The following is an 18,262-nucleotide window of genomic DNA, read 5'->3' as shown; positions in this document are numbered from 1 at the left end:
CAGCCCGTGATTGGCCTCCCGTCCCGTCGCTCCTCGCCAAGCCCCGCCCCCGTCCTCCAGCGGCCTTGTCACAAGCGCCCGGGCTTGACGTCCGCGGGTGCGCTCGGCCCCGCAGGTGCGCCGCCCGATTCACTCGCTCCACCTGTGGCGTTCTCCCCGCCGGAGCTTGTCGCCAGGTCAGAGCCCCGCCCCGCCCAGCTGCAATTTGATGCCATATGCACCCCAACGCCCTGATGCTCGCAGCCGGCCGCGGGGCAAGTGCCGGATTAATAGAAAGGCTGGCGCCTCGTTTCCTTCGCTCGTTCAGGTAGCGCGCCTGGGAACTGTTTTGAGGTAACAGCATTGCCCAGATGTAGAAAACCATGACCTCAAGGAGAAGGGAAGGAACTCTGAACCCTGCCCACGGGCCCCTCCCTTTGTAGGTGAGCGATCCCCTTTAATCGCCACAAGAATCCTCTTAGGGGAGTATTATCCCCATTTCGCAGAGCAGGGAACTGTCTCCAAAAGGTCTGTGAGTGACTTACCCACGTCCCACGATTGGCAAATAAACGGAGATCACCCGAGTCACGGTTGTCTTTCAGATACACAGCTTTAGATCATTGAAAACTTTAACCTCAAATTTGACGAAGTGCTTTCGTAGCCTCCGCTGAACATGTGCCACATTCCTAAATGCTGCTGTTTTAATATCTTGACCTGTGACTCTCTCATAATTCAGCTATTTTACTATTGATGGACACTTGGATTGTAATTTTTACAAACAAATGTCTTCATATACAGATCTTTGCGTCTCACGTTATTTTCTTACGGTTGAATCCTACAAATGTCATTACTAACACTCCCTCTCCGGCAAGATATATTTATTAATTTGTCCTCCTGACCAAAGCAGCCTCACGGGCACAGCACCCTCTCACCCTCAGCAGCACTGACTTCTTTCATTCTGTAATAAACAAAAAGCTGCAAATTAAAGCACCTCCTTAAGCTGAACAATAACTGCGGTAGCAGTCATTTGCAAGCTCTTTATTAGTTTCATAGTCCAAAAGGGACATTTTCTTGTTTAACTTGTACTTGGTTCATTACAACTGAAACTGCGCATTTACCCTGTGGGGACTGGCCAACGGTAACTTTTCGTTTGCTGTTTTTATGAAAGAAAAGTAAGGGATGCTTTCTTGCTTGCTTCACCTTCAAGACCATGTTCATCTTCGGAAGAACTTCATTGGTGTTCGACATGCTTTTGTCAGCAGCATGCCAAACATTCACCCCACTAACATAGGGGCCCACAGGTATCCTTTTAAATTTACTTGTACCCTTTGATGATTAACTTGAGATTTTCAGAAAGCTTCAAAAATTCGTTACCTTCAGACACGTTCCCAAGACCAGCATGGTATCCAGAGATGAGGCAATTTTGCTTCCATGTCCTTGACACTGTAGTTCTGAAGCTAACCAGGTCATAGAATCATGGGAAGATGTGCATTCAGGGCACATACTCAGCGTGGAAATCACTGAGTAGTGCGTGTATAAGTGCAGGGCCCTCTTCAGGGTCACATTACATTTATGTTAGACAGCACTGTTCTAGAATGCAGGGGCAATGCAACGCCACAGCTTATTCACTGGGCCATAGCATCGTTTTCTGACTGCCTTGTGTTCTCTGTGTATAACAACCCTGTCAGCCTTGGATCCTGCACAGGAACTTGACATAGTACTGTTGAAATTCTAGCTAGTACCAAAGGTGTGCATTTTCCTTGCAATATACAGCAACATCCTTCCACGGAAAGAGTACTTTCGATGACCCAACACAATAGGTTTGGATCTTTTGACAAGTGGCAGCACTGTAGATTGGGGAACAGACAGGAGGCGGAGCAACTGGGACGGTCTTGCAAAAACCCAGGCAAAACAATAAGTGCCTCTGCCACGGGGATGGGGAGGATGAACCAGAAGCATTTAGAAACAATGGGGAGAGAGAGGACCAGCTGAATGTGGTGATAACAAGGAAAAAAATCTGAGGTCAAGGACATAATTCTTCATGAGAACAACATGTAAGTAGATGATGAGAATGTCAAGGGGATACAGGACGAGGAAGAGATTTAGGGATTCAGAGTGGGGACAGGAGGTTTGGTTTGGGAGCTTAGAGAGGAGTTCGAAGCCTGTGGAATGAGGCTCAGCAGTGAGTGAGGTGAAGCATGAGATCCGGAAGTGGATGACAACAAAGGACAGAGAGAAGGGAGATGTCACCAGACAAGGAGAGAAGAGGAATGACAGGAGACAGAAGTAGAAGCCAGGAGAGTATAGGACAAAAAAGAAGAGTGCCATGGAAGCTTCGTCTGAGGATTTCAAGAAGAGCAGTGTCAGTGAGATGAAGTCAGAGGACCGAGGAGGCCACTAATGGATGTGGTTACAGTGCATGATTTTTAAAAGGAGAGAAAGGCCACTAGAATCAGCAGTAAGGCGGACACTTGACCTGAATAAGAGCATCATTTGCTGCTGACTGAAACTGCTCTAATGGGACACAATCTTTCATTCTGTAATAAACAGAAAGCCGAAAATTAAAGTACCTCCTTAAGCTGAACAATAACAAACGTTTTAAGTGTCATGAGTCACAGAGTTTTAGAACTGGAGGAGTGCTTACTGATCATCCATCTAATCCATCCCCCTTATTTTATGGTTCAGGAAACTCCAGTACAGGGCAAGTTTCAAGAAAGAAACATACCAGGCCCAGAGCCACTAGAGTCCAGGCCACGGAGCACATGGCAAAGGCCCCTACGCTTCCTGAGTCAAGATGGGGAGTGCTGGCCCAGAACTAAACAGATTACACTTGAGAACAGCAGCTTTATTCACAATGATACTCGAACGGGATTTAGCAAAAGATCCTCCTCCTGCCCAGTATCTTGACAGCATGGGTTGCACTTCATAAACGAAAAAGAGAAATATCCCGGAGGCAGGAAGGGAACTCTCTCCTCGGATGTGTTCTCTAAACCCCAGACGAGTTCTGTGCTCCCCAGTGCTTTGCGGAGTGGGTGGGGGACACTGTATTATCAGCTGGGAGCCCAAACCCTGGATCCCCTTGGGGCAGGTGTGGAGGCTTCGACACTGGCCGGGAAAACATCAGGCTTTCACCTCACTCATGGCCTCCATGAGGCGAGCACTGTTTGTGATGGCTGTCGTCAGAAAAATGAACCTGTACCCTGAGGAGTCAAAAGCACTGGCATATGTGACCCCGAGCAGACCACAGGCCCCAACACTAGCCATGCCACATGCGGCCCCCCCCAGTCTGACAGCCCTGGCTGGATCAGAGCAGCAGTTTAGAGACACGGACGCGTCAACGCCATGCTCAGGGCACAACACCACTCGCCGCACCTGGCAGAACTGGGCGCCCCACTCTTTAGCTCACAGCCAGCGATACCCAGGAGCCACTCCCTGGAGGAGCCTCCAAGCACTGCCCTTCGTCCCTCAGATCCCAAGGAGGCCCAACGTCACCTTTCTGGTCTCCCTTACCTTTCTCCCTGCCCAGGAATCGCAGAGCCGAGATCTCAGAGAAAGTGCAGCCCCCCAGGAATGCCACCAGGACGAGGCGCAGGGACTCGCTGGAAGCCTTGTCTTCCTTGGTCACACCTGTGGGGATCAGATCGGACTCAGTGCTCTGGTTCTCCGCTGGCGCCAGCACTGCATGCCGCATCCGGCCCTCCTCCCGGTCACGCCACCCCACTCGCCGAGGCCACGCACCTGTGAAGGCCAGCTCGCTGCAGTGCAGCAGCCGCAGCACGTCATCCAGGCCCTGCCAGCTCCGCCGCTCCAGCACCTGGAAGACACAGATGCTAGTTGCAAGTCCAAGGCAGCGCCAAGCTCAGGAAAGGAAGGTTGCAGCAGCCCGACCATCACTTTGCTGGTTACTAGAGCAGCTGAACGTTGGCACAGACCAGGGACTAAGAAAAAGCAGAGAGTGAAACACGATGGGAGCGGGAGTCACTTGTTCTCACCTGCTCAATGATGCGGCAGCTGAGGGGCACATAAGCACCGCTGAAGACATACGCCATGTCCCGTGGCACCTTCAGGTCGTACTCGCCATCCACACGTGGGATCTAGAGGGCAAAGGGGACGGCATGAGGCCACTGACAACTCAGCTCTCCAGTCTTTTACAGAGTCAGAGAAAAGTAGCAGGTCCCTAAGAATGGTTCTTACTTCAACTAAAGGGATAACCGGCAGTGACATGGGACATGTCTGTCACTGAAGCAGCAGTGAACCTATTCTCTGGCATTGGTAAGTGCTTGTTACATGTTTATTAACCGAATGAATCTGTGTCTTGTCTCATTGAAATTTAGCTCATGCTCTCGTACTACTAAACAATAGGATCTTGAAAAAAACGAAACAAGAAAAGGTTTTTGTGGATTCCAAGCACTCCACAAAGGACTGAACTCACGGCCTCCCTTGTCCGTCCCTGCTCCACATACCAAATTCAGCTTCTTGCTGATGGCACGAAAATTGCTCCTCTTGGCCAGAGAGCTGAAGGCATCAGTGATCTTTTCTGGGGAAGAAATCTGTGCTGGGTTTCATCTAAAGCCTACAGATTCACAACACTGTCACAGGCAGTACCATCCAGGAAGTGACAGGACTGCCTTTTCTCAAATGCAGGACCTATCACATCTCCAAGCTATTCATCCACAATACCCTGAAACCGATGGAGACGAGACTTTCACCCTTCTCCCCACCCCATCTTCCTCTTCCTACAGGGTGCCAGCTGTCTACTAAATGCAATCTATAGGGCGACACTAATGTACTGGTTAAGTATATGGGCCTTGGAGCCAAAGCAACCTGGGTTCTAATGTGACTTACTGAGAGACCCTGGACAAGTCATTTAACCTCTCTATGCCCCAGTTTCCTCGTCTGTCAGTGGAGATGAAACTAACCTTTGTAAGGAGCAGATGAGAAACTGTGTCTAAAGGGCTTAGCACATGGTGAGTGTTCAGAACATGCAAACAGCATCTCCCAGCAGAAGCAGGGCTGGTGACGGTACAGTGAGCAGTCCCTCTCCGTCCCCGCTCCTGCTTTCCCAGGGTGCTCTGCTTTTTGGGAGAAGAGGAAGGGGAGGGGCTCCCTGTGCTGTCTGCTCACCTGCAGCCTTGTCCGTCACCAGCTTGCTCACTTTACTCTCCATAGCTGTGAGGGTTTCCCCAGGGGCCTGCTCTGTTAGGAGCCCTGCTCGCCGCAGGTTGGAGAAGGTCAGCAGGTGCTCAGGGCCATAGCTCTGAAGAAAATGCAGTGCAGCTCTTTACTGAGCATCCGGCACTGTTTGGGGATCCCGAGGTGAGTGGGGGAGGATTACCCAGTCCATGCCCGGAAGAGCTCGGACTTGTCTGTGTATTTTATCAGCAATAACCAAACAACACACCCAGAAGAAGTAAGTCACACAAAACTATTTAAGACCACAGAAAGCTTGTGACAGAAGGATGTTGGGGAGGGCTTCACAGGTAAGACTTGAGAAAGACCTTAAAAGAAGCTCATCAGTCAGAACTCGGCACCTAGTCCAAGCCCTGAATTGTCCAGTCCTCTTAGCATTGGCGACCCGCCATGAGAATCAGGAGTGGGGCAAAACGGGGGCAGCGGGAAGGGTCTCTGTGCGCCGAAAGCTGACTGTCCCCAGAACCGCTAAGAGGGAGGCCAGATGGAAACAGGAAAGGAGCCGTTTTTCCTTTTGCCTGATTCAAAAATATCCGCTGACCTCCCTGTACCAAGTTCCCTCAAGAAGACATTGTCCTGGCCTTACCTGTAGATACTGTGTTTTCAGGGATCGGTAATCCTTGGGGATCAGACCTGAGGGGAAGGGAGATAAGACTGGTTCCTGAGCCAGCTGAGGTGTCCTGAAATATACAGCCAAACCAACAAGCCAACCAACCTCTTCCACACACACACACACACACACACGCGCGCGCATACAAAACCCAAAAACTGAACCACGGAGAAGGATTCAGTAAAGGACGCTAACCTTGCACCTTGTCCAGTTGATTCTAAACTGACTCTTCAATTTAAGCTTGCTTACTGAAAGATCTGAAGAGTTCCCGAAATGAATGCTAATCGTAGTGGGAACGGGGACAAGATGCAGCAGGAGAAGCGACAGCCTGTGTGTTTCTGGCTGGCTATGGGCCAGTTCCACTGCCTTATGAGTGTTCATATGGTTCTAAAGTGCCGTCCTAGATGTTTTCCTCCACTGAGATAAGAAGTGGGCTTCCAACTGCGATAAAGGAGCTTGGAATAAGCAAAGCTCCCCTCTGGGTGGACAGCAACCTTAAAGAATATTCGCCAAGCGGAAGACTTCAATAGTAAAAACAAGTTACCATGAAAGGTTTGCAGAATCTGGGTTTTTGGAGAATGTTTATGAAATTAGTTGGCCGTCCCTTTTTTCTGGACTATATCGTTATTATGAAATCTTGTTGAAGATAGTAGGCCAGCTGGAACGAACAGAGAGGTGCCACTCTGCTCTATGCTTCTGTAGTCCTAAGATGTGACAGGCCCTGCTCTGGGGGGCAGGGCTAGATGTGGTCCTGCTTAGGGTGGGGAAGCTAAATTACCCTACAACCTAGGGATGTTTCACTCAAAACAAAAAACTGCTTTAATTTTACAGGGGAAAGAATCCACAACATTATAGGGAAATGTTTCGTCTGCTATTTGCATCTGTCATTCAAAATGATTTCTTCCGTCCCTAAAATATAGGTTTTCAATCTGGCATCTTTGGTCCCTGGGACTCACCATTCTCGGTGATGGACAAAAGACACATGAGGCGAAGGCTTTCTATAGGTGATACCTGCACCAAAGAAAGAATCCGGGAGAATTCAAGTTCCACAACACACGTTCTTCCCTCCCCTGTGTTCCTCTGCAGGCCAACCCCCCCGAAAACAGCATTCCCCGCACCCCGTCTACCTGCTCACCTGTCGGTCGATGTGCTCCTCAATGTAGCTGGTGCTCTCCCGGATGCTGAAGCCCTCCAGCAGCGCTGTGAGTAATCAGAGGGCAGCCTGTGACATCTGTGCTAACGGGCATCTGTCTCCCCATCTCTCTCATCCTTGGGTGGGTTAAGGGTGCCCCGGGACTCTAACAGGCACCAGCATGCCACACAGCCAGCGGCAGCTGGAAGGCGCCAAAGAGCATCTTTTCAGGGTGGGACAGGGTTGGGAGCCAGTGGGGCCGAAGCGGTGGGCACAGCCACTGCAGTCACCGTGCTCGGTCTTGATGAGCTCCTGGAAGTCCTGCTTGGTCTTCTTCTTCATGATGGATTCACAGGCCCCAATATCTGCAGAGAGGACAAAGAGCCAGCTGACGCAGTCTTTGTTCTAGGAGGCTATCCCTTTATCGGCCAGAGGAATAAATACCTCAAGGCAAAACGCAAAAGCACTTCCTCTTCCTTTAGACCAGATGACAGCATTATTTGCCAGATGAACAGAAATGTCCCCTCGGGAGGCAGAGCTCCTGTCCCAGTTCCCTTACCACCTCCTCCAGCTGAAACCTACGCAGACTCAGCAGGCGGTGCTCCTGTTTCAGTCCCTTGAGCTCCTGGGAAACGAAGTTCTTCATCTGCTTGATGTCCATGCCTCTCCGGCGCTGCAGGGAAGTCGCCTGAGGTCACCTCTCCTTGCCCTCAGATATGAGAAACCACTGCCTTCCCTCAGTTCCCACCGATCCAAGAGAAAAGACAAGGAGCCCGTCACAGTTATCAGAGGGGTAGCTGAGGGACAGCAGCCTCGGGAAGCCACTACGGACACAAAAAAGAGGGCCCGGGCTCGGAGCCTCACGTCATACTGGGCCTGCAAGTTCCGGGCCTTCTGGCTCAAGAAGCCAAAGACATTGGAGAAGTGCTCGTTACGAATCTCATTAAACACCTGTGAGGGGAACAAGACGGGAACAGCTCGTGGCACAGAACCAGACCTCGTCCCTCCCGACCTCATTGGTGTCACGATGGCACAGAAACAGTGAGCAGCGGTTCTAGCGAAAGTACAAAGAAAGCTGAGCTGCCATCGAACAGCACACGTCAAATACCTGCTATGTGTGCTGGGGCTCCCTCTCCCGGGGAGTTGACTCCCCTCCCAGAGCCGGTGCCCACAGCCTCACAGGAGCAGAGTGAGCACCCGGCCCCTCACCTTGTCCTCAGCATTGAGCAGCACCTTCAGGCTTCTGTCAGAGGATGTGACTTCCGGGCCAAAGTCAACACTCCCTTTGAGAGCAGAAGGGACAGTTGTGAGGATCTCCGATGAGGCTTCCTTCTCCTACCTGCCCGGAGCTGCCGTGAAAGGTCATTAACAGAAGCCAGCGGTTCTCTCAGAGCCCGGGTCTCTCCCACCAGCCCCGCCCCATGCAGGAGGCCCCAGGAGCTGAGGGACACCTCTCTTGCCAAGATGCCACTTACCACACTTGATGCGGAAGGTGTCGTCCACCAGGCCCTCATAAACCACCTGGGAGCAAAGTGCCGTCACAAAGTCCACATCTGAAACCAAGATTCCCAACCGTGAGGGTCCCCCCGATGCAGCCTTTTACTCATTTGGCTCAGTATCAGCTCAAGGGCCTTCCCCAGGGCCCGAGTACCCAGGCTCCCAATCAGTGCTGCCATTTGCGGCCCAACCGGAGGGCCCCGACTGTGCCACTCTGTCTGATACAGCCCCACATCTTCTAGAATCCAGAGGCAAGAGTACTGAGCATGATTTACCTCTGTCCAGGAGAAAGACATGTCCAATTTCTGGCCTTCGGCCCTTGGTTTCGCCATCCTCCTCCTCCTCCAGTTTCCTCCACAATTCATGGGACATCTACCAGGAACCAAGACATTCTTTTATTTTTTTCCAAATTTTTAATTTGATTTTAATTAAACTTTTTTTATTTTGAGATCATTATAGCTTCACATGCAGCTGTAAGTAATATAAGACATAAGACATGCTTAATCTTGTGTCCAAGCCCTTCCTGTAGTCCCACACCTAGAGAAGCCGACCCCTTTCTAGGCGACACAAAAAGAGGGGCCCGGGCCTCTCCTGGACCCCAAGAGGAAAGCTAAGTATCAACAATGTGACCTATTCCGCTCCCATCTGTTCCTCTTCCTCCCCGCCCCTCTCCATACCAAAGACACAAGAGACCTAGGCACGCTGCCCAGGAGGCCCTGGCCCTGGCCTTCCTGTCACCACACAAGCTCTCCTCTCTGAGGAACTATTCTGCAACCAGAACAGCAAGGTGAAGAATACACCTCGTGTCGCAGATGGCCCTCGCCCATCCCTGGCGGGGAGAGGACAGGGGCTGTCGGGACACAGCGCTGCTCGTGCTCACCTTGGCACATCTGCCAATCCCATAGCAGTGAGGAAAGGGCCCGTAGAGAGTGCTGAGGAGCTGCAAGGTCTGTGCCACAGTGTTGATCCAACGCTGATCTCCTTCCTGCAGGGACCACGTGGGCCACAGAGATATGGGTCACCCTGACAGACCCGTCTGGAAAGTGACTGACCCTAGAGCCCTGGGGTGGGAAGGCCGGGTTTGGCCAATGCTCAAAAGAGTTCCTTCTGACTGGCCCCGGAGGAAGTCCCATGGACATCGATCAGTAGCATTCAGTCTCCTAATCACTATCACTCATAATAAATTATAGGAGTTGAATGAAGATCCATCAATATGAAGGCCCACTGGACCCCATGTCTGTCCCTACCTGTCAATGCCAAGACCCAAGGGCCCTGCATTTACCAGGAAGTAGTCCCTGAAGAATTCTGGTAGTTCCATGCTCAGCAGGTCCACATCGAGAGGCAGCAAGGAGAAGGCCCACTCGTCACAGCTCACATCTGTGGGTACAGAGAGCGTCAGCCTCCCTGCGGAAGGCACACGGCCCCACATAAAGAGGGAAGGTCCGCCACAGTCCTGCAAAAACATCTGAGTGCCAGCCACATGCCAAGTACTACACTAGGCACGGTCACTCAAAGATGAGGAAGGCATGGCCCGTGCCCTAAAGGGGCTCACAGTCTGGTTAACAAAGAGACACAATGGGCACGACAGCCTGTAATACGATGTGATAAGGCATGTGTTTTCATTCAGTCGCTGGCCAAAGTGCTGAGGAAACATCCGTTCACAATTCCATAAATACTGACTAACAGCCTAGCGCAGGCACTAGGCTAAGCACTGGGACAATGGTGAACAGAATGATGCATGCCTAACCTCCTGGGGACATTTTTACAGTCTAGTGGGACAGATATGCACCAGATTTAATTACAGTCATGCTCTGAGGAAGTAAAATCTGTGAGCACAAACACTTCAGGGATCTAACCTCAACCAGGCGTGGAGGAGACTTCCCTAAAGAAGTGACATTAGAGTGAGGAATACCCTAGGGAACAGGAACAGTATGTGCGAAGTCCCCACAGCTGGACGGCAGTGAGTCAGGAGGAAGGAGAGGCACATGCTGAGGCAAAGGGGCCAAGGAGGGGACAGACGGAGTCCGGGGTAGGAGGCCATGGTGAGGATTCTTGGCTTTCATCTTGAGCCAGTCGGTGCGGGATTCTCTGCAGGGAGGACTGACCAGGTCGGTGTTGTATGGAGGACGGAGGAAGGAATACACAGGGGCGGGGAGGCTCAACATTTCCTGGGAGTGGGAGTCTTGGAAGGTAAGGCTAGAGCAGGTGGCGACTTCCAGCCATGAGCCCTCACATCCCCTCCACGGCATCCCACTGGTTCCCACACTCGGGCGCCTCTGCGCCAGCCGGGCCAACAGTAATGAGGCACGGGAAAGGAGACGGGGCGAGGGGAACGTTGATCATTTCCTTCACCTACGCTCTCCCCCTTTCCACTCACATTCATCTCCTCTCACCTCCATAGATCCCCTCTTCCTCAAGCACCATCTCACAGGCGTAAAACTGAAAGAGGAAAGGGGCTGATTAGCAAACACCTCTGCTCTGCTCTTTCCATGCCTCTGCAGTTCCTCCATGGTTGCTGAGGACGACAATTGCTGAACCAGGAGGAGAACCCAGACTTTTCGACCTAGAAAGGACATCATCTAGCCCAACACTTGGTTTGGTTCCCCTTTCATCCACTTCATTTATTTATCTACCCCTTGCTTTTCTCTTCGAGGGACTGGAAAAGCTTTGCAAAGGGGAAGGTGCTTCGGCCGTCACGGAGGGGTGAGTCCTGCGGGCAAGGGTGGGAGGAGGGCGTGAGAGCCCTACGGAATGCGGCCGGGAAAGAGCAGTGGTGCGAGAGAAGTGTTCTGGCTCAGGTCTCCACAGGACCCTGGACACGCGGAGGGACCTGGACAGACAGACAGCCTTGGGGGTCAATGGCACACAAGTGGCATTTAAAATGGGTGGTTTGTTCAAGAAAAAAGAACACAGAGGGAGAAGAGAGCTCAGGACAAGATCTTAGGGGACATCAAAATCGGAGGGGTGCACAGTGTGAGACCTGGCAGGGGGGACTGAGAACGAACACGCCAAGCGGCGAGAATAGAGAGCAGACAAAGAGGGGAGAACCGTCTAGAAGGGACACACATGGCTGCGGACAGAAGAGGAAGGGTCTATCTGATGAAAGCAAGAGAGTGGAGAAGGGGTGGGGGGGGAGCGTGGGCAGAGAGAGCCAGCTGCGCTTAGACAGGAAAAGACTAACCTCCTCCTTTGAGACAAGTAGAAAAAGGATGAAATAATTGGAGGTAATAAAAAAGGAAATTGAAGACACTCCCATCTGATAACGATGGTGACAACAACAGGGAATGTGTGCATGTTAAGCACCATTATCAACTCCATTTTATATATGAGAAAACTGAGACACAGAGCAGTTAAGTAACTTATCCAAGATCACACAGGTCATAAGTACTGAAGCAAGGATTCACACTTTGGCTTCAGTATCTTTAGTCTTCTATTTTCTTGGAAAAATTGAAAAGGGATAAACCCCTGTCCTTTCAATTTTAATTTCTACCTGCTCCAGGTGTGGCATGCACTGCCTGACACAGCTTATAGGCATGCAGTGGGCAGTGTGAAAACCTGGTCCATCATCGCTTCCCATCGGTGAGACTGAGGTGCACCTATGACACGCCTCGCCAGTGTGGAGGTCGAGAGAAGCTTGATGGGATCAAGAAACGGAGCGACTAAGACAGGTCAGCACAGATGGAAGGGGCCTAGCCTGGCTCTGCTAACTCACTGTGACCGTGGGCTTCAGTTCCCTAGGCTGTTCAAGCAGGGTGGAGTAAAATGGACTCTGAGAGTCCTTTTCCTGTGTAAGAAAAGGCTGGCCATGGGGGGCGATGATTTATTGTATTTATTACTAAAAGGCTATAAGGAAAAAAATCACTGAAAAGACCATTGTTAGGGAGGAATTTGTGTTAGAAGGGAACATAGCAGGTTCTACTTCGAAAGTGTCAATCTTTTTATTTAAAAAAAAATCTACCTAGAGGCCACCTCTCACAGTTCCACAATCCGTATTTGGGGAAATCTGATGACAGTCCCTCTGCTAAACTATCAGGTCTATGTTAATGAGACAGTGACAGGTCTGTGTTCAGCCACACGTAATTTGCTTTGAGGGAGATAGAGCTGCTGGCCCCTGGCCCCTTCCCAGTCCTCGATCCTGCTCTACCTTATCCCACTCCCACCAGGAGCCACACTCACCTTCTGAGGGCTGAAGATCACTTTGTATTTTCGAGTTCGGCCGGCTACCTTGTCAGCATTGACAAGATCTACAGACAGAAGGAATGCAACCCCGAGAGCCATGGGCCACTTGTTAGATGAGAAGGAAGCAGATATCTTCTCTACGAGGGGTGTGGCCAAGGCCCTTAGACCTTGCCCGCCCTTCCCCAGGTCTTAGTGACACGGTGCACCAAGGCATACTCACTGGCAATGTATCGCATGTTCTTGATGCGGGGTCTGACCAAGAAGCACAGTCTGTGGGAGAGAAGGGGGAAAAAAAGCCAATGAAGAAAAATCACGAAGAAGTTGGTGATAGCAACTTAGAAGAAACTGAAATAATGCCAACTCTTTCGCCATTGGCTCTTCTTGACGGGCCTACAGTTCCCATCACAGCCACAGCTGGGCCAGCTCTCTCAGCCTTCCACGTACTAACCGCAGAAGATTCCTCTTAACACGACAGATAAACTGTGGTGAGCCGGGAACACTTACTGGCCCTTCTGGGGGCCCAGGAGTTCCTGCTCTCAAATAATTAATTAACTATTAGGCAAAATAAGAAGCACATATGTATGGAACATCCTATCAATCGAGTGTTAAAAACAATACAAGAAAGTACATAAATGTTTTTCGAATGGGGGTTTGTGAATGTATTCTCCGGAAATCCAGGAGAATTTTCTCCTCTAAGGGAGAGTATATATTACTTAAGGTAGAAAATATATTACAAATAAAAACGAAGCTAAACAACAGGCATTAGGTGATTGTGTGCGAAGTGGAAACGACCCATGCTAAAGAGCCTGGAAGTCCAGGGGAGGAGAAAATCGCCCTGGACTGGAGGAGAAGCAGAGAGCTGCACAGAGGAGGTTGGGCTGCACCTTGAAGACTGGGTAAATTTTAGGAGCAGTGAGGATGGGAGAGAATTTCAGGCAGAGTGAATGGAGTGATCCAAAGGACGAAGGAACGTGCACGCAGCTGGGAAGCATGTGAAAATGTGTGTCAAGGAGTGGCTTGAGGGGACACGTAAGCCATCAGGCAGGAGAGGCAATGTGAGGCCTCCCTGGACATGGCCTTGGATTCTATGATGAGTAATGTGGACTTTACTGGGTAAGTAAGGGAACGCTTAAAGGTTCTTGAGAAGAGCACAGCGAAAATATTTGTGAAAGCTTCATCGATCTGGTTAGAGATGGCAGACTTGGTTCCAGAAAGAAGAGGACAAGGGAGGGAGGAACTGCAGAAAGGGAGACCCATTAGGAGGCTAAAGCATAACCTAGGCATGAAACTGTGAAAGTGCAGGGAGGGAACCATATCACAAACATGATGGTGCCAGATCACAGCCAAGGACGGGAGAGGGCAAATGTGCAGGGACCTCCTCCAGCTTAGAGCCGAGCCGGATTCTCCCAGATACTTACTGTTCACTGGAGCTGAGGGCTGGCTTGTTCTCCATCTTGTACAGCTTGTCTACTTCATGTTGCTGCCGAGAGAACCAACAAGACAAGTGACACGGAGTGCTTGGAAACTCAAAGCCTAATGCCAAGACAAGGGACTTCTGGAAGGGCTCTTATTTATGCTAATTCTTGGAATCAGACTGCCTCCCTGATGACCATCCCACTGAACTTTCCTCAGACTGTAGACAGGAAATCCAAAAATAAAGCAATTCAATAACGATAGACAATAGTATTGATCCTCTTTAGTGCGCCCAATTCAGCTACCTACTATTTACCTCATAAGGGTCGTCACTCCTTAGTAATTTGTATTGTTCATCAAAAGAAAAATGGCTTAATGAGAGAAGGAAAGCCTGAGTCCACCTGGGAAAAGGGGCAGGTACCTTTAGTATGGAGACATTGGCGATTCGATCCAAAGGGCTCATGAGATCTGCCTCAATGAACAAGTCCTTTTTTCCTGGAAGCTGAAGAAGACACAGTATCCTGGGTCATTCATAGGTCACATAAGCTCCCTCGGCTGAGAGCTCATGCAGCCATCTGCTTAACAGAAGCACAGTCTGAGTTGGAAGGACGCTAGACATCATCTACCCAAGCACCTCTTCACTGGCAATATATGCACAGCTGACATTTGTCTATATATTCACCTCTGCACCATTTCCTCCACTCTGCCCCCCCAAAACCCCGGTTGCCTGCTGGACAAAGCCAGACAAAACAAAACTCCACCTTGCATCCCACAACTGCCAAGTCTCTTTTAAGTAGCATTTTTCTTCTAATTACGAAAATTACCTATGTTCAACGTAGAAAACTTAGCCCGAGACAGTCCTCACCGTATCACCCACCCACTCACCCACCCAGGGGAAGGAGAGGTCACACTGAGTGGCAGGGAGAAGGAAGTCATTGCAAGTTTCCTCTGAACTAGGACTTGAAAAGTGGGGAGGGTGTCGTCAGTGATATTGGAAAAGAACAATCCAGCAAGGTCCAGGGAAAGAGAACAGGCTGACTGGGAAGAACAGAACAAGCAATTCGGTCTGGCTGATGCTGAAGATATAGTGCAGAGTGGTTCTCAGCCAGGGATGGTTTTGCCTCACAGAGGACACCTGGCAATGTCTGGAGACATTTTCAGTGGTCCAGTTGGGCATGGGGTGTTACTGGCATCTAGTGGGTAGACGTTAGGGATGTTGCTAAAGATACTACAGTACACAGGACAGCCTCGCAACTAAGAACTAACCAGCCCAAAACGTCAATAGCACCAAGGTTGAGAAATCTTGATGTTGAGGAATGGTGGAAAATAAGACTGAAACTGTTGACTAGAACTAGATCATGAAGGGCTGGCTCCAAATGCCAGGTTAGAGTTTGGAGTTGATCCTCTATGGAACAGGGAAAAACAGAAAGCTTTTGTACTTGAGAGTAAAAGTGTTAACTAACAGTGCTTATATCTGATGGTAAAATTATAAATGACTTTTTTCCTTTACACTTTCCTTTATCGTCTATATTTTCTATAATGCACAAGTGTTACTTTATAATCACTATTTAAAAGGTCAGGTGTAAGGAAATATCCACAGGACTCATCGAGTAGTTCAGTTAAGTATGAAGGGGGAAAGAGAGTCAAAGACAAGTCTGAGGTTTCAAGCCGGAATAGCAGTGCCCGTTAACAAGAATTAAGACAGAAGTTAGTTTGAAGAGGATATTATTGCACAGAAATCCACTTGGGCTATGTTGAGTTACCCTCGTGGGTAGCTCATCCCCACCTACACTCCATTTACAAGTGTCTCTCCTTGGTCTCATTTACTCTCTTTCATGTGGCTCTCACCTGAGCCAGTGGCTTTAACTAGCATCTCTTTGATTTCTCAGACATTCGTAGAATGTCTTTTATGTGCAGATCTTTGTGCTAGCACTACAGGGCGCATAAAACAGAAATAAAACATGGTCCTCAATCCCCTGAGGTTCTCCCCAAGTCCTCATCTTTATGCCAGCTGCAACTCTACAATTCTAACTGTTGGATGTTACAAGCAGTATTTCCTACCAGCATCTATTCTAACTTCACTCTATCCAAACCCAAACCCAAACTAATCGACTTTGTCCACCAAACTTATACTTCTTTCTAATTCCTTTTTTCATTTCCATTCAGTATTATGCAACAAATATTTATTAAGCACATGCTATGTGCCTGACTCTAAGCTAGGTACTCACTGGGTATACAGTGTTAAAACAGACACACTCCCTGTCGAGGACCTTCCAATCTAGTGAGGAAGAAGGACATAAAACAAATCACTATACATGTAGTCAATTACAATCATAGCAGCAGCATTATTTTATTACTAACCCAAGTCAAAATTCTCAAACTCAGCTTTGCTGTTCCCTCAACCTTTAAAAGCAATCGACAAGTCTTTGGGTCTTCTTTCACCATGATTTAAAAATATATAACTTCCTTCCATTCCCTCCAGTGCCACTAATTTTATGTGGGCCTTTACTATTTCAGTCTATGGTTTCCTAACTGGCCTTCTTGTTGCCCCTTTACCCACCACCACGTGGCTAGGAGAATCATCTTCAAGTATTGCTTCACGCCACGAATGGGGAAAAATTCTTCAGTCGCTGCCTATTGTGTAACTTCTGATCACTCTCTTCCCTGTACATGCCTCATCCTTCCCTGGTTCCTCACCTTGCTCCTCCTACCAGTCCATCTGCCTGGAACATAGTCTCCCATCTCCAAGGAAAACATGCTGATTCTTCACACTCCAGCGCCTTGAAACTCCTAGATCACTCCAGCTAGAAATTATTGCTGATCCTGAATGCTTCAGGCACCCTAGCCCACTCATTTACCACACGATATCCTGGGGGTGGTAATTTGCGTTTCATACAGCTCCTACTCGCGTGTAAGATCCCTAATGACCAAGATGTCTTAACCTACTTTCCTTCCCTCAGTGACTAGCAGTGTCTTCCTTGCCAGTAAGGAAAAAAAGAAGTGTTTTCCATGAACTCCCTGGCCAGGTTCCAGGCAGCTCTTACTGCCCTCTGGTTTACTTCACCGAGTGCTTCATTTTGGACTTGCTACAGAAGCGCCAAGGACAATACCAAGGGCCAAGAACAAGGTCAAGGGAACACGACAAGGAAGACCGATGCGTCCAGTGAGTGTTAAACCGCTGATGTGGTGAAGGCCTCAGACGTGGCGGGCACTGACCTGCTCCAGCAGATAGATGAGCTGGTCTCGGGCCAGCCTCTTGAGCAAGGAGAAGTCTGGCAGCTCTGGGGCGTCCGGCCGATGGGGAAAAGCCATGGCAGCGGTCACCGGAGCCGCGGGGTAGGAGAAGACGGCCGCCCTCCGATCCGCGAAGGCTCGTGGCTCTCCTTCAGGCCTGGGCACAGACTTCGAAAGATCCCCGGAAGGGGCCCTCACTCTTCAGCTGCGCTAGAGGAATGAATGGCCACCTCCCAGCCCGACAGCGGCAGCCTCGGGGGACCTTTGTCTCAGCCACTGTGTTCCGACCCGGCCCTCTCTGCTCCACTCTGCCTGTGAGCAGGTTTCTGATCTACACTCGCAGACTTCACGGCTGCAAGGAGTACCCCGCCTACTGACAGGAGAAGCGGCTTCCTGGACCTCCCGGAAGTCCCATTCGCCGCGCCGGTGCTTGGCGCACTGGGAAGGGGACGGCGTCCTGGAAGGGACATTTCAAAACGGGAGTGAACGCGTCGACGTTCCAGTCTGATTTCTGGCTAGAGGGGAGTATTTCTGTGCTAAAACTAATTTTTAAGGGCACACCCAATTCTCCTAGCTCACTCAAGAGAAGGCTGTGCAATTGTTCGATTTTCAGAACTTCGTACAATGGGCGAAACCAACTGAAGCCTGAAAAGCGCTGGTCATTGGGGACCTTGGCTGTCAGTCAAACCTACTTCTCAAACGGCGGCGTGGAACACGATCTCCTGCTGCGGAGCTGCAGGAGAGCCGCGTAGAGATTGGGGGAGAGGAGAGGGCATGTAAGGATCCAGCGCGAGCTAAGTCTCTCAGGCTGTGACCTTCGGATAGCAGAGTTTTGATTCATTAATGCCCTAATTTTCGTGGGAAAATGGATAAACTGTGGCATATCTATACAATAAAAACCGAATAAATGAAAGAAGCCGGACACGAGAGCAGCATCTGTATGTCATTTATATAAGGTTCTAGAACAGGAAAAACTGTTGAAAAAATTTTCAGAAAAGTGATTGATTGCCTTGGGAGATGAGAATTGA

At 49.9% G+C, this 18,262-nt stretch overlaps 1 protein-coding gene across 4 annotated transcripts; it reads right to left on the bottom strand.

Annotated features, from left to right (window-relative positions):
- Window positions 1–2,803: 2,803 nt before the first annotated feature.
- On the bottom strand, window positions 2,804–17,648 carry VPS33B (VPS33B late endosome and lysosome associated). Of its 4 annotated transcripts, XM_039858187.1 has the most exons (24): window positions 17,217–17,646; window positions 16,229–16,278; window positions 14,422–14,502; window positions 14,006–14,067; window positions 12,808–12,857; window positions 12,585–12,652; window positions 10,802–10,847; window positions 9,691–9,785; window positions 9,289–9,393; window positions 8,684–8,780; window positions 8,387–8,464; window positions 8,121–8,194; window positions 7,776–7,862; window positions 7,494–7,584; window positions 7,202–7,276; window positions 6,915–6,979; window positions 6,736–6,790; window positions 5,756–5,802; window positions 5,104–5,236; window positions 4,443–4,516; window positions 3,972–4,073; window positions 3,718–3,793; window positions 3,490–3,606; window positions 2,804–3,179 (listed from the first exon to the last, which is right to left on the bottom strand). In XM_039858187.1, exons 3-24 carry the CDS (start codon window positions 14,461–14,463, stop codon window positions 3,100–3,102), a joined length of 1,719 nt encoding a protein of 572 aa, XP_039714121.1. In that variant the 5' UTR covers window positions 14,464–14,502; window positions 16,229–16,278; window positions 17,217–17,646; the 3' UTR covers window positions 2,804–3,099. The 4 variants fall into 4 exon arrangements, 3 of the variants coding, with proteins under 3 accessions (XP_039714121.1, XP_039714120.1, XP_039714122.1); XM_039858186.1 differs by lacking the exon at window positions 16,229–16,278 and having other exon boundaries at window positions 17,217–17,647; XM_039858188.1 differs by lacking the exons at window positions 4,443–4,516; window positions 5,104–5,236; window positions 16,229–16,278 and having other exon boundaries at window positions 17,217–17,648.
- Window positions 17,649–18,262: the final 614 nt, after the last annotated feature.

The sequence above is a fragment of the Pteropus medius genome, unplaced genomic scaffold, assembly GCF_902729225.1.
Source record: "Pteropus medius unplaced genomic scaffold, Ma_sr-lr_union100, whole genome shotgun sequence".
NCBI classification, from domain to species: Eukaryota; Metazoa; Chordata; class Mammalia; order Chiroptera; family Pteropodidae; genus Pteropus; species Pteropus medius.
This window is presented reverse-complemented; position numbering and strand designations above follow the sequence as displayed.

Excerpts from the sequence above, each read along its gene's own strand:
- VPS33B (XM_039858186.1), bottom strand. The coding sequence starts at position 17,312 with ATGGCTTTTCCCCATCGGCCGGACGCCCCAGAGCTGCCAGACTTCTCC. Across the intron at positions 12,653-12,807 it reads GAACATGCGATACATTGCCA|ATCTTGTCAATGCTGACAAG; the intron begins GTGAGTATGCCT and ends TTCTGTCTGTAG. Across the intron at positions 8,781-9,288 it reads GGATTGGCAGATGTGCCAAG|ATGTCCCATGAATTGTGGAG; the intron begins GTGAGCACGAGC and ends GGTTCCTGGTAG.